Source organism: Capsicum annuum, chromosome 1, assembly GCF_002878395.1.
Source record: "Capsicum annuum cultivar UCD-10X-F1 chromosome 1, UCD10Xv1.1, whole genome shotgun sequence".
Taxonomy (NCBI): Eukaryota; Viridiplantae; Streptophyta; class Magnoliopsida; order Solanales; family Solanaceae; genus Capsicum; species Capsicum annuum.
In genome coordinates, this window is record NC_061111.1 from 198171673 (window position 1) to 198187827 (window position 16155).

Sequence of the window (16155 nt, forward strand, 5' to 3'; positions counted from 1 at the left end):
TAAAATAAAAAATAATTAAATAAAAAAAATGACATTTAACCACACATAACATAAAGACAAAGAAATTATGAATTCTAAATGCTAAATTCAAACACATATAATCGAGTGCGAGTAAATTTGCCCCCAATATAACCTCTCAAAAAAAAAAACATTTTTGACCTTCACATAAAACCCAGCAAAACGCAGAAGGAAAAAGGGAGAGAGGGGGAAAAGCAACAATGGCTCATAGTTTGCCAACCTTAAACCCTCCAAAAACCCTAAACAGAAATCTTAAATCAATCAACCAGCCAATCTTTTTCTTGTCACAAACATCACTACCATCAAAGATTACAAAATTCAAGAAATACCCATCAATTACTATGTCAAGCCAACACCAAAATCTAGTACCCCATGTAGCCTTAACCAACAACGACCAGCATAAGGAAGAAGTCATGACCTTTATCAAAAATTCAATATCTAATTGCCTATCTGAAACTCATCTTCATTTAACTGTACCTCAGCTCAACTCCAAAATCAGAGGCAAGGTAATACATACACAGCATTTTCATTCATTTTGTTTTTCTGTCTTTTTTTTTTTTTTTTCGTACTTTGATTATCATATTATTTTGTGGTAGTTACTGCTCAGTATGCTTTTGTTATTCTTTTGCTTTCGTTAGTTTGTTTTGGATTGCTTTGAACTGTTTTTTCTTGAGCCGAGGGTCTATCTTTAAGGGTAAAGTCTGTGTACACTCTATCCTCCCTAGAAGCAGTGTTGGACCCAGGATTTAACATTCATGCGTGCTCTGGAGGTTCGAACACATATATTGATGCCCATAGCTTTAAGGTTCTATTTGGAAATTAAAGAACTGGTTTACTATGTGCTTTTCTAAATCTTTTATCAATTTTTTACATTTTTTATATAATTATACCTAATATGCCTCGAATTTAATGGGTGCCGACCACCAAAAAATGGGCATAGGTCCGCCATTGCCTAGAACCCCACTTAGTGGGACTACACTGGGTATATTATTGTCGTACTGGTATTTTCTTTTTCTTGGTTCTTTTCAATGTGGAAAGTGCTGGACTAAAGGTTGGGGCAGATGGGCTAAGGGTTGTAAGAATAATGGGGTTTATGGCTTATCTCCGAACTCGTTTTTGATTCTTTTTTGTTTATTTTGGCTGTTTTGGTTTTCTTTGTCTGTTTTGTTTTCTCTTTTAGCTATTAGAGTGTGACAGATGAATACGTAGGATGCTTGAATGTTGTCAAAAAGCTTAATTGCACAGTTTGACACTGGAATTTTAGTTTTCTGGATGGAAAATTGACAACTTTATCCAATATTTATATGCATTGCTTTGAAATAAGTATGATTTATTTCGGAATGCACATATGAAAAATTCGATGTGTTTTGAAGGTTAGAGATATATATGATGGAGGGGATTATCTTGTAATGGTGACAACAGATAGGCAAAGTGCATTTGATAGAATTCTTGCTTCTATACCGTTCAAAGGCCAGGTAAAGTTGTTTATTATTTCAAGTACAAGGAAACGTATACTAAGAATACATTGATAGTATCCATTTAGTAATAGGTATAACATGATCAGAGGCGGAGCCAGCCCCCTTTAGGGGGTTCATCCGCCCCCCTTCGACGGAAAATATACTATTTATATATGATTAAAATTACTTTTTATGTGGTTATAATAGGTGTTGAACCCCCTTTGACTTAGTTTTCTTTGAATATTGAACCCTCTTAATTGAAATCCTGGCTCCGCCTCTACATGATCCCTGCCTTCAACTTTTAACCTGATTGCACTGTGGGTATGCAGGTGCTTAATGAGACTAGTTTATGGTGGTTTAATAAGACTCAACATATTACTCCTAACGCTGTGGTATCGGTACCTGATAGAAATGTAACTATTGCGAAGAAATGCTTGGTTTTCCCTGTTGAATTTGTTGGTGAGTTTCTACTTTGTAGTGGTATTATCTTCAGGATTGTTTCACTTATTGACCAACATGCTATGAACTATATGTGTGGTTAGGTTCTTCTATACATGTGTAGTGAGGTAATTCTTGAATTCAGCCATATATTTTCTGCACCTGCATGTTTAGAAACAATGGAGGTTAGCTGTGTGTTTTTCTTAATCGGGGGTCTTCTTGGTTCATGGTACGTATTTGTTCAATCAAAATTCTCCGTTAACAGCTTTACAAGTTTAACATGGTTAACCAACCCCCCAAAAAAGTGTAACATGGTTGCTGATAATCCCCAATCCACCCATCCACCAAAAAAAGTAGGGAGAAGAGAAAAACAAGACAACTCTTAAAAAAAGAATAACAAGATAAAACAAAACAGAAAATTCAAGATGGCCTAAAGATCATATTTTGTGGACTATCATATGACTTCTGACTGTGAGGGAAATGCTGAGGGACACTAGCTACATGTTTGAATCTCGCTCTGACACAAATATTAGCCACTACTATGGCTATCATAGCATCCTCAGTGGTTTGCTTCTCCTGTTTTGGGAGGAAGGGGAGGATTTGAAGGTAAGTCTTTGCGATGATGTCACTTTCAAAGCATCCTTAATGCTTCCACTCTCTTTTTGGGGTTGGGGAGGAGGAGCTAAATCAGTGGTGAGTCTTCGTAACTATGCAATGAAATTCATAATGAAATAGTTGTCTGATTTTTATACTTCTATGTTTTCATGTGTCTTCAAATTCAATTATTGAAGTTGGATTATAACTTCTAAAACCTTTTCATGTGAAGTTACTATGTCATTCTTGCATGTACTTCTCATCTTAGTTTATGTTTATTGGTGAGTATTTTTTTAGTATACATCAAACAAAGCGATGACTTAAGATATTAACATCTTTTTTGTAGTACGAGGATATGTTACTGGAAGCACTGATACATCACTTTGGACAGTCTACAATAAAGGGGTTCGCAACTATTGTGGCAATCACCTTCCTGATGGTGTGGCTTGTATTATGCATTTGTTTTTATTTAGCTTTTGTCTTTCTCTTTTTATTTTTTTGCCCTTGGTTTTTGTTCTTATAGTAAAGATAAATGTGTTTTACAGGTTTGGTGAAAAATCAAAAGCTTACAGAAAATATACTTACTCCGACAACTAAAGCTGCAGATCACGATGTTCCTGTAACACCAGATGAGGTCTGTATTCATTCTTCTTCTTCTTTTTCTTCTTATTTTCCTAGCAGTCTATCTGCTCTTTCTATTTGCTGTTCTATAACAGAATAGGCTAATTTACTACATGTTGATCGGAAAATAAGTGTAAGATATAGGGACATGAAATATGAAAAAATGTTTAAAGATGCTAGCTGGTTCAATTCTTGGAAGGGTACATGTCGGTCTTTCTGTTTTGCATATTGGTAATTTGATCCTTTTTGTCATTTTATGGTTTTGTTGGTCTTGGTCCACTTCTTGGTATTAGAGTCAGATTTTCCAGCTTTTCAAGTATTTGCATGCCAAAGCTTGGGCTATAGTTATATAGTGTAGTAGTGAATCAATGTTGATTTTGAGGTGAGCGTGAAGCTTATCTGCAATATATAGTGTAGTAGTGAATCAATGTTGATTTTGAGGTGAGCGTGAAGCTTATCTGCAATATATAACTGCAGATTGTTCGACGTGGTCTTATGACTCAAGCTGATTATGATGAAGTGAGTAGGAAGGCAATGAGCTTATTTGAATTTGGCCAGGTAATCAATCTTGTATTCTGTTTTATCTGTTTTTCTATTGGATTCTTATCATGTGTTTCTTCTAGTAGCTGTTAGGCCAGTCTCTTTAACTCAAATATGCTGACTGAATGAATAATGTCCTACTCTTACATAAATGTCATTGTTGTTTCTTAATTTCAAGCATTTCATAATGCTTCTTAACAAACTGCTTTAGTTAGTGCTGTGCAATATGTTGATAATTGTGGATAGGGAAGTCTTTTCTTCCTTGTTCGTCTTAATTAACTTTCCCTGCTACAACCTTGGAATTGAGAAGTCAAGAGAGGCTTTCCATTATATATAGACCAAAAATGTAGCATGCCCCATAATCGATATTGCTTAGGAACTCAAATGATGAATTTACTTTAGTTATTTAAAGTATGACACAATGCTACAAGTCTTTGAGAAAATGTAACAACTTGATGTCACGACCCAAATTCGGAACCGTGATAGCACCTATTCCATCCTCCGTAATAGATAAGCCAAATACCAAATTCCACCAACAATATCTCAAACTCATAGAATCGGAAGAAAATAAGAACATAACCAGTTCCGAATAATCTCATAAGTAGATTAATAGGCTAGTAGATTCAAAATATAGATAATCCTAGGTCTGAAAATCACTACTACAAGCCACTAAATACATAACCAAAAGAAAGTTTGAGTCTTTCAAAATGCGGAAAATGCACAAGGACAAGGCTGAAGGAGATTTCAGTAGTATCTAAAGCCAATAGTAGCTATCTCAAATCTCCAATGATGCTAGCAACGACGGAACCACAAGGATCAATATCCGGAGGTCGTCGAATTTGTACCTGCACGTAGGTGCAGAAAAGGCAAGAGTGAGTACGGAACCACGTGTACTAACAAGCATCGTCGACCGACCTTAATTCAAAGTGGTGACGAGTGACACCACGTAATTCATCTAAAAACAAACATACAAACCTGCACTCAGGAAAATCACCTTAATCTAACCAAATAGTCAAGTTTAACAGTCATAAGGATTTCATAACACAATCCAAGAATTTCTCAAACCAGTGAAAACACATATACAATAAGTACAAGGTCAACAAATATACTTTAATCAATCTGAACCAAATGAAATGCAAATGCATATACTGTGCAGGCGTGCACTCCTATCACAATAAATATCTTGTGCAGGCGTGCACTCCGATCTCATTTTGTATATTGTGCAGACGTGCACTCCGATCCCAATAAATACACCGTGCAGGCGTGCACTTCAATCCCAATAAATATATATATATATATCGTGCACTCCGATCCTATATGAAATGCAATGCATGATGTGTAGGCGTGCAACTCTGATCCCAAATCACCAATAAAATCCAGCAAAGCACTTCATATCTTAAACCAGATCAGACATCAATTTCAAAGTCAACTCAACTTATCAAGTGAAAGTATCATCATTAGCTAACTTTTTCAATAATTTATGTATCATAACAAATCAGTCCATCGGGCTAAGAATAAATAGGGGAAAATAGTTCAAACATACAATTAACTTAATTTATCCCCTCAAACAACACCGGTACCCGCATAGATGCTCGTCACAATCATCTATACGGGACCTCCCCCCCCCCCCCCCCCCACAACCCACCACCCAAATTTCGATTACTCCCGTTACACATAACTAACAAATATTCAAATAAACACGTTGGAAAAGAGTACGAAAAAATCTCAACTTGCCTTAAAAGAAGATCCGTGAAGTTAACCTGAAGTCGAAAGGATTAGATGGAAGCTTTACCCTCTTTAATCGCCTTCGAATGAGTCCGATCTAGTCAAATACATCATTTTCAACTTAGTAAATTCTTACTCTGGAAAGATCATAAAACTAAAACTCATTTTTTCTCTAATTTTCAATCTAAAACGCTGCATTAAACAGTAAATAATAGTTTCGTTCTTCAATTCATCGGCAGTATTATGCCCATAAGGCAGTCCGCCGCACCCTTTACAAACTTTCTAACCATTGGCTTTTATACAATTGATTTCTAGAAAATTAAACATGATACTACTAACTCTCAGTTCCCAGTAAACCATTATAATAATTATTGATTTTTTTCCATTAACTTAGTAACCCAACCTTAACTGAATAACAAAGAGCCAAAATTCCTATACTACTACTGTTTCGTAAGAAAAGCATGAAATCAATATTTTTTTTTGTGCAATTATTTTGTATCCTTAACATCATTCTCAAAGTTGCATAATTACAATCATGAATGTGAACAATTCTAGCAACTAACCTTGAAGCAGTGGCGATCTTTCTTTGAGAATGACGATGTAATTAAGATAAGGAAAATAATAACCGCTCTTCTGTGTCCCTCTCTTATTTAACCTTCTGATGCTATAGTTATTCATATAATTAAATATCCTTCCCACTTAAGTTTATTATTATATGCATAAGTCTCAAGAGTTAAGAAAATATCAATTTGGTTCATAACTATAAAATAATGACTAAAAATTATGAGGTGGGTTAAAACAGTATAAATTTGTAAAATAAATTTGCAGGGTTCAACAGTTGGCTAACAATTTTGTGCGTCTTGATATTTCTGAGTCAGGTAGAGTTTTGGCATATGTGGAGGCGAGGTCCTTGTTGATAGACCAGATTCGAGATCATTAGTTTGAGGATAAAAAGTTGTGTATTATCAAAGATAAGGTGATGCGAGCTGAGGCTAAGGAGGTGATTTTGGACCAAGAGGGTGTTTTGAGGATTAAGGGGTGGATTTGTGTTCCTAAAGTGGGTGATTTGACTAGATCTATTACGGAGGAGGCCCATTGTTCGCGCTATTCCATTCATCCAGGTGCGGTGAAGATATATCATGACCTTAAACAACATTACTGGTGGTGTGGGATGAAGAGAGATGTTGCAAAGTTTGTGGCTAAGTGTTTGAATTGCCAGCAGGTGAAATACGAGCACAGGAGACCAGGTGGTTTGCTTCAGAGGTTGCCCATTCCCGAGTGGAAATGGGAGCGTATCACTATGGATTTTGTGGTTGGGTTGCCCCAGACCTTGGGAAAGTTTGATTCTGTTTGGGTGATTGTGAACAGATTGACCAAATCAGTCCATTTTGTGCCTGTGAAAATGAGTTATAATGCAAAGAAATTAGCTAAGATTTACATTCGTTAGATAGTTCGATTGCATGGCGTGCCTGTTTCCATCATTTCAGACAGAGGTACTCAATTCACTTCAAACTTTTGGCGTACTTTGCAGCGGGAGTTGGGTACTCAGTTGAATATGAGTACAACATTCCATCCTCAAATAGATGTCCAGTTAGAGCAGACTATTCAGGTGTTGGAGGACATTTTGCGGGCTTCTGTGAAGGATTTTGGGGGTCATTGGGATCAGTTTTTGTCCTTAGTGGAGTTTTCTTATAATAATAGCTACCACTCTAGTATTCAAATGGCTCCATTCGAGGCTTTGTATGGTAGGAAGTGTAGGTCCCCAGTTGGATGGTTTGATTCTTTTGAGGTTAGACCTTGGGGTACTGATTTATTGAGAGATTCTATGGACCGAGTGAGATTGATCCTGGATCGGCTCTTGGCGACTCACAGCAGACAGAAGAGCTATGCTGACAGAAGGGTCCGTGACTTGGAGTTCATGCAGGGTGAGCGGGTTTTGTTGAAGGTATCACCCATGAAGGGTGTGATGAGGTTTGGAAAGAAAGGAAAGCTTAGTTCGAGGTTTATTGGCCCTTTTGAGATTCTTCAGCGTGTTGGTCCAGTTGCTTATGAGTTGGCTTTATCACCGGGTCTTTCAGCCGTACATCCAGCTTTTCATGTTTCTATGTTGAAAAGGTATGATCCAGATGATTCGCATATGATTCGGTGGGACTCAGTGAGTCTGGATTTGAATCTGGCATTTGAGGAGGAGCCTATAGCTATCTTAGATAGGTAGGTTAGAAAGTTAGGATCCAAGGAGATAGCCTCTGTGAAGGTGTAATGGAGGCATTGTCTTGTTGCCGAATCCACTTAGGAGGTTGAGTCCGACATACGGAGTAGATATCCGTATCTATTTGATAGTTCAGATCCTTTCTTTCTCTTTATGTTCGAGGACGAACATTTGTTTAGTGGTGGATTATGTAATTACCCTGCAAATTTATTTTACAGATGTGCCCTGTTTTAACCCATCTCATAATTTTTAGTCATTATTTTATAGTTATGGGCCAAATTTATATTTTCTTAACTCTTGAGACCTATGTATATAATAAACTTAAGTGGGAGGGATATTTAATAATAAGAATAACTATTAGCAGTAGAAGGTTAAATAAGATAGGGGCACAAAAAAGTGGTTATTATTTTCCTTCTCTTAAACACATCGTTGTTCTCAAAGGAAGATCGTCACTGCTTCATGGTTAGTTGCTAGAATTGTTCACATTCGTGATTGTAATTATGCAACTTTGAGAATGATGTTAAGGATACAAAATAATTGCACAAAAAAAATACTGATTTCATGCTTTTCTTACGAAACAGTAGTAGTATAGGAATTTTTGCTCTTTCTTATTTAGTTAAGGTTGGGTTACTAAGTTAATGGAAAAAAGTCGATAATTATTATAATGGATTACTGGGAACTAAGAGTTAGTAGTATAATGTTTAATAATTTTCTGGAAATCAATTGTATAAAACCCAATCATTAGAAAGTTTGTAAAGGGTGGACTGCCTTATGGGCATAATACTGCCGATGAATTGAAGAACGACACTATTATTTACTGTTTAATGCATCATTTTAGATTGAAAATTAGAGATAAAAATGAGTTTTAGTTTTATGATCTTTTTAGAGTAAGAATTTATTAAGTTGAGAATGTTGTATTTGACTAGATCAGACTCATTCGGAGGCGATTAAAAAGGGTAAATCTTCCATCTGATCCTTTTGACTTCGGGTAACTTCACGGATCTTCCTTTAAGGCAAGTTGAGACTTTTTCTTAGACTCTTTTCCAACGTGCTTATTTGAATATTTGTTAGTTATATGTAATGGGAATTTGTGGGGGGGTTCCCGTATAGATGATTGTGACGAGCATCTATGTGGGTACTGGTATTGTTTGAGGGGATAAATTAAGTTAATTCTATGTTTGAACTGTTTTCCCCTATTTATTAGCCCGATAGACTGATTGGTTATGATATGTAAATTATTGAAAAAGCTAGCTAATGATGATACTTTCACTTGATAAGTTGAGTTGATTTTGAAATTGATGTCTGATCTGAGATAGGAAGTGCTTTGCTTGATTTTATTGATGATTTGGGGTCGGCGTTGCACGCCCACACATCATGCATTGCATTTCATATGGGATCGGAGTGCACGCCTACACAGTATTTTATATATATATATATTGGGATCGGAGTGTACGTCTGCACAATATACATAATGGGATAGGAGTGCATATCTGCACAACATATTTATTGGGATCGGAGTGCACGCCTGCATAATATATGCATTTCATTTGGTTCAGATTGGTTAAAGTATATTTGTTGACCTTGTACTTATTGTATATGTATTATTTATTTCACTGGATTGAGAAATTCTTGGATTGTGTTATGAAATCCTTATGACTGTTAAACTTGACTATTTAGTTAGATTTAGGTGCTTTTCCTGAGTGCAGGTTTGTATGTTTGTTTTTAGATGAATTACGTGGTGTCACTCGTCACCACTTTGAATTAGGGTCAGTCGACGATGCTTGTTAGTACATGTTGTTCCGTACTCACTTTTGCTTTTTCTGCACCCTATGTGCAAGTATAGATTCGACGACCTCCGGATATTTATCCCTGTGGTTCCATCGTTGCTAGCATCATTGGAGATTTGAGGTAGTTGTTACTGGCTTTAGAGACTACTGAAATCTCCTTCAACCTTGTCCTTATGCATTTTCCGCATTTTGAAAGACTCAAACTTTCTTTTGGTTTTGTATTTAGTGGCTTGCACTAGTGACTCCCAGACCTGGGATTATCTGTATTTTGAATCTACTAACCTATTAATCTACTTATGAGATTATTCGGAATTGGTTATGTTCTTATTTTCTTCCGCTTCTATGAGTTTGAGATACTGTTCTTGAAATTTGGTATTTGGCTTAACTATCACGGAGGATGGAATAGGTGCCATCACGGTCTTGAATTTGGGTCGTGACACTTGAGCTAAGATGCAGAGGCCACATTGGCCTTAATGAGTACGTATTGTCAGTTAAGGCAATTTATAGGTGAAAATTTCTCTCTGTTTGTCTCTTCATTTCCTTCTAGTTCTCAGATCTTTCCTACATATGTGAGTTGTAGACTTGTAGTCAAGAGGTGAAGTAGTTTCCGATCCTTCCTCGGAAGTGCATGGTGTTCATATTTTCTAATTGAGCTTCCATGTAAATCATGCCCCTGATGAGTAGCTGCTGAAATTGTTGCTTGCTAATAGAATTTTTTTGTATTTTGTTCTTGCTTTATCAAGCGTCATGCTGATCTCAGCAACTATAGTCAGAGATGACTGTTGACAGTTAATACACTTTGGTGTGGAAGTTATTCTAGGGGCTAGTGTTCTAAATTCAAAGTTGTGATCCACCCCGCGAGATAGCTTCCAAGTATCCCGGGGAGACTATGAGATACTGAGGTTTCATGGGTTAGGGCCTTACTAGGTTTCATGGAGCATTTGGTACATGAATGCTTTATTCCTTAGGCTATCCGTCTCCTACGCCCCAAGAATGCCCATACACACTCTCATCTCAGTTGTTTTTCTTTAAATATTTAACCTTAATTATATGTAATGTGTGGGAATATAGTTATATAAATTCTCGTACAGACTTCACTTTGTAGAATATACTGGGTATATTGTTGTTGTATATATAATGTCTTGTTGCTCTATTGTTAAGAATTTGGTAAGTTAGAGCATATTATATGCGAGTCCGGAACCAAAATATGTCATGCATTTAAAATGGTACATAAATATGTTTAACTCACATTTTTTTAAATGGCACAATAGCAAACGACGTTGACTTTTTGAAAAGTGCATAACTCACTTTTTAAGTGAGTAATTCATTTTGTTTTAACATACTCACAAAAAAAGTGAGTTATGTACCTAACTCACTTTTTGTGAGTTATATGTTAAACATAAAACCTTTTCGGATCTTCACCTTTAACATCGATTGAGACTCAAAGAACCCTACCAAATCCATGATTTCAACTGGTCCGCCCTTGTCGATCAATTGTGGACTCTCGATTGTGCTTCAAAACCCTACAAAGTCGACGATTCTCCACTGGTCCCCCCTTTTTCCAACATAAATTGTTGATTATTAATCGATTGAGATTCAAAGAACCCTACCAAATCCACGATTTCAACCGCTCCCCCCTTTGTCCATCGATTGTGCTTCAAAACCCTACAGAGTCGACGATTCTACACTGGTCCCTCCTTTTTCCAACACAATAACAACAACAAACCCAGTGTATTCCCACAGCGTGCGGTCTGGGGAGGGTAAGATGTACGCAGTTCATACCGCTACCTCTGAAGAGGTAGAGAGGCTGTTTCCGATAGACCCCCGGCTCAAGATAAAGGATAGTAAACAAGGGGATGGATGACTTTTCCAACATAAATTGTTGATTATTAATCGATTCAATAGATATTTTTCAATTTTTTATTTATTTTTAATACTCAACTAAGGTATTACGTTCAATTGGAAAATGATATATATGAATCTTGAAGTGATATGAGTTTAGATTTGATGTGGGGTTGCGACTTTCCTTTTTTCTGGACATACTTATATATTACAATGGGCATGTAGATTTTTATGTCTTTCTGTTTGTCTTTGTTCTACTTGTGACTAATTGCTTGGGTTTTTCTTTCTTTTTTAAATAGTTATCTGGGTAGGTGTATAATATATATATATGTAGTACTCAACTTAGATGAAAAATGCCTCATAGATAGAGGACATATGCGCTGGGGCCTCACTGAGTTGTTTTCCATCTGGAAGTAGTATATAATTTGTTTCATAGTGGTGCAGGTGTGTCACTGTCTCATATATAGTATATAATTTGTTCAGCCTGCACTTCCTGGCTTCCATAAAATACACAAAGGTTCATAGTGAATGCTGAGCTATTTCAAAACTTAGTTAACTCAATTTGTACTTTAATTTAGAAAGGAGATGAGAACTGAAACTAAATGCTTTTCACTTATTAGAGAAGACCTTACGGAGTAAAGGGAAGTGAATAAATTCTCGAAGAAAAAAGAAGTTATATATAATTGATAATTGACAATATATAGCACGCTTTTAGCGTGAAGTTTAAAAGCAGATCGTAACAATAACGTAGGCGAAATAAATCTACATCAAATTTGTAATGCCAGCAGTGACAGACTTTGGAAATAGAGTAATGCTACGAATGCAAAAAATAGCACATAAAAGTGCTAGTCTTGAAAAAACAAAATCCCTCATTGTTTCTTCTTTTGGAAAATAAGCTAAAGATGCTATGGAAGTTTAATTGGTCTCTTTGCATGGAATGATTTTGAGGAGCCTGTAAGATATGCTTATATAGACATGTTTAGATATTGTTTCTTAAATAAGAAGTTGGTACTAATTATGTGTAATTAAATTCAGTATACTGTAAAGAAAAAAACTGCAGGCGAACGAAAAAAAGGACTCACTAGGAAAGAGATATCCCACCAATTGGTAAGAGTGTACCTAAAGTCTATTTTGCTCAGTAAAACTTTATCTACTCACAGCACTAAAAATCCTTACCAAGAAATACATATGATATCTCTAATATCACAGCACTCAGTATACATCTATATCATTTTTCAATTGAACGTAATACCTCAGTTGAATATTAAAAAATAAGTTAAAAAAAATTGAAAAATATCTTAATAATCAACAATTTGTGTTGGAAAAAGTGGGACCAGTGTAGAATCGTCGACTTTGTAGGGTTTTGAAGCACAATCGATAGACAAGGGGGGACCAGTTGAATTCGTGGATTTGATAGGGTTCTTTGAATCTCAATTGATTAATAATCAACAATTTGTGTTGGAAAAAGGGGGACTAGCGGAGAATCATCGACTTTGTAGGGTTTTGAAGCATTATTGAGAGTCCACAATCGATGGATAAGGGGGGACTAGTTGAAATTGTGAATTTGGTAGGATGTTTTGAATTTCAATCGATGGTAAACATTACTCACTTTTTTTGTGAGTTATGTTAAAACAAAATGAATAACTCACTTAAAAAGTGAGTTATGCACTTTTTAAAAAGTTAACGTCGTTACTATTGTACCGTTTAAAAAAAGTGCTTAACTCACAAAAAATGTGAGTTAAGCATATTTATGTACCATTTTAAATACATGACATTTTTTGGTACTTTTTTAAGAAAGATGGCCTATTTTGGTTCCGGACTCAATATATACATTATATTATGCCTATATAGTTGTATAAATTCTTGTACATACATTTCTTTATAACTTTATACAAGTTTTGCCACTCTACCTCTGAGTTACAGGTTAGGTCTGTGTGCAGCCTACTTCCCCAGACTCCACTTTGTGGAATTACACTGGGTTTGTTGTTGTTGTTGTTTATACAGATTTTAATGTATTTCTGCAAGTTTTATACTTTAATCTATTTTGAAATATTATTCTTATTCTTATTTTTTTTTTTGAAAAGATATTAGAACTTAAAAATATTTGTTGTGCTAATGCTGTCTCTATGATTTGGCAAAAAAAAAAAAAAAAAAAAAAACCTTTCCTGCATCTCCAATCTTTTAAAAGACTAATAGATAAGAGTTTTTGTTGTATAATCTGTCTTAGCTGTAGAGTGCATTTGGATTACTACAGTCACTATAGGCATAAATCTGACTTGCTATGCAGTTGTGTTCACTAATTTTCATATTGCAGCGTGTAGCATTGGATCACGGTCTGATATTGGTGGACACCAAATATGAATTTGGAAAGGGTCCTGATGGTCAAATTTATCTGATTGATGAGGTAAACATTAGATGGCCTTTTTTCTCATTTGACAACGATTCTACTTTTTCTCACTAAAGACCTCATCATCTGCTTCCTACTTTTAGGTGCATACACCCGACTCAAGCAGATACTGGATTGCTCATTCTTACCAGGAGTGCTTTCAGAATGGTCTTGAGCCTGAAAATATCGATAAGGTTGCTTTTATGATTAAAACTTAACTGTACCCATTGTTTTGAGTTTTGAGTACGTTGTCTCTTGGAGTATGCTGACATTTACTACAATATTTGCTTAGGAATTCTTGAGGCTGTGGTTCAAAGATCATTGCAACCCATATGAGGACGAGGTAGTCTGTAGGAATGGATTATTTTCTTGGTATTTGGATACCATGTATTCTTGGTATTTGGATTACTGCCACTAATCCAAAAAATCGATTTTCCCTCTTAGGTGTTGCCTGATGCTCCAGAAGAACTTGTTTCTGAATTAGCTTGGCGGTATGTTTCCATGTCTTCCCTATTTATCACTGTCGGGGCAAAGCCTCCACTCCCTTTTAACTAACACCACCTCGAAACTTCACTTGATTGTGATTTACTTGCATCAAAGTTGCCTACCGATTATCATTATTCACTGTTTCCATCATTACTGGTGATTCTCACTTAATTGAACAGATACATTTTCCTATTCGAGACAATAACAAATTCAAGATTCGAGATGCCCGGGACAAAGGTAAAAACTTTGTAGGAAACCATTATTGGATGACTACAGCAGTTACTGAAACTTGTTCTTCATGCAGGAGCCTGTTAATGATCGGATCTCGAGAAATGTTTCACAGGCCTTATCATCATTGCAGCAATAACATCAAACAGGAGAGCATCTTGTGTAAGTTTTTATGAGGCGGAGCAAGTAATTTCTCCTGTGATCCCTGAAGAATTGTATTTTAAGCTTCGGGTCGAGGAAGTTAGTCAATGTTGTAATGCTATGTAACGCTCAGATAACAACAGTTATGCATCATCCCCAAGTAAGTTGGGGTCCATAAAGTGACTAAGCTTTGTCCGTAACCCTCCTGCTTTATTCAGCCTTATGATCGACAAAGGAAGCAAGTTCATACAGTTATGTGTTGCAAATTCATTTCTGCACACTTAACTTTGAGTGATGGTCTCAACAACTGTGTGTTAATGAACTTAATCAGTGGATGTCAGTCACTTGTATAGCTTGTTTTTGTGAAATGGCCCAAAAGGTAGAAAAAGGAAATCATACTGTGGAAGGGTACTTCAATCATATACTTCTAGCAAATGAAGGAATCTTAAGAAAGTGGTAGATTGTAATTGTTCAGTAAATTCTTTTTGGTTTGACTTCGATGGTTGCTTTTAGTATGTCAATTTATTTCAACCATATGTTGCACATATTGATGGAAAATTCAAACCATTTTGCTACTCGACTTTTCAAAAAGTAAGAGATTGTGAATTATGATAACGTCCGTTTACACTTCGCTTCCTTTTTTAACAGTCATTTTGACTTTTCTACCCTGACTGGAAAATTAATACTAAAACTTGTATCAGGTGAAATTAGAGATACTATGTAAATATGATCTTAAATTTGACATTAAATTATAACTTTGACCTTAAACTTTAATAGTGCACAAATAGAACATTTAATTATTCAAAATCTGAACAAATATGATCTTTGATTTTGCAACTCGCGCTTATGTGGAAAGGTAATTCAATCACACAATACCACGTCGTTAAAATGACTGACTTGGAGGGAGGTCATATTTGTATAATTTTGAATGGTTAAAAGTCATATTTGTACACTGTCAAAGTTTTATTTTTGGTGCTAAAACGGCGTCGTTTTTATTTTTATTATTATTATTATTATTATTATAATTTATTTATTTATTTAGAGATCGAACCCGCGTAGACGACACAATAGGCTGAAGGAAGCGCCCAAGAAGAGCAAATAACACCATTGGGCTATCTAAGTGCCTTGTTTCATGTGGGTCAACATTAATATACGTACATAAATATAAATTTTCTACCTTATATATACAACGTAATTTTTTATCGAGGGGGTTCGGGTGAACCCCATGGCGCCCCTGTGTTAATTTAATAACGTTATTTTAATATACTACTACTATTCTTAATAACGTTAATTTAATAACGTTTTATTAAAACTATAATTTTTTTTATTATTAGTATAGTTTCATTCTTAATTTAATATTTAAATAAATTATATTTAGATATATTATATAACTTAAATTCACCCTCTTCTTTATAACATATATACATACCCGTGCGATTTTTTCGCATGAGGTTGACCCACCTAATTAATAAATCTTTAATATTGCTCTTTTTCAGCAATGACAAAAGAAATTAGATATCATTTTAATCTTTGAGCCGAAAATAATAGTGAAAAGTCATTTAAAGGTCATATTTATGCTTTTTTTGAATAGTTAAATGTCATATTTATGCACTGTCAAAGTTTAAGGTTAAAGTTATTATTTGGTGTCAAGTTTAGGATCATATTTATTGTTATGCCCTTAGA

The 16155-nt window shown here is 35.4% G+C and overlaps 1 protein-coding gene across 2 annotated transcripts; it reads left to right on the forward strand.

Annotated features, from left to right (window-relative positions):
• The first annotated feature begins 122 nt into the window (after positions 1–122).
• LOC107860240 (phosphoribosylaminoimidazole-succinocarboxamide synthase, chloroplastic-like) lies at positions 123–14966 on the forward strand. 2 transcript variants are annotated; one of them, XM_047399765.1, is made up of 12 exons: positions 127–524; positions 1392–1493; positions 1805–1934; positions 2854–2946; positions 3053–3141; positions 3606–3686; positions 13546–13635; positions 13722–13811; positions 13910–13960; positions 14062–14108; positions 14283–14340; positions 14408–14966. In XM_047399765.1, the coding sequence occupies exons 1-12, from the start codon at positions 219–221 to the stop codon at positions 14468–14470; spliced, it is 1200 nt and encodes a 399-aa protein (XP_047255721.1). In that variant the 5' UTR covers positions 127–218; the 3' UTR covers positions 14471–14966. The 2 variants fall into 2 exon arrangements, with proteins under 2 accessions (XP_047255722.1, XP_047255721.1); XM_047399766.1 differs by lacking the exon at positions 1392–1493 and having other exon boundaries at positions 123–524.
• The last annotated feature ends 1189 nt before the right edge of the window (positions 14967–16155 follow it).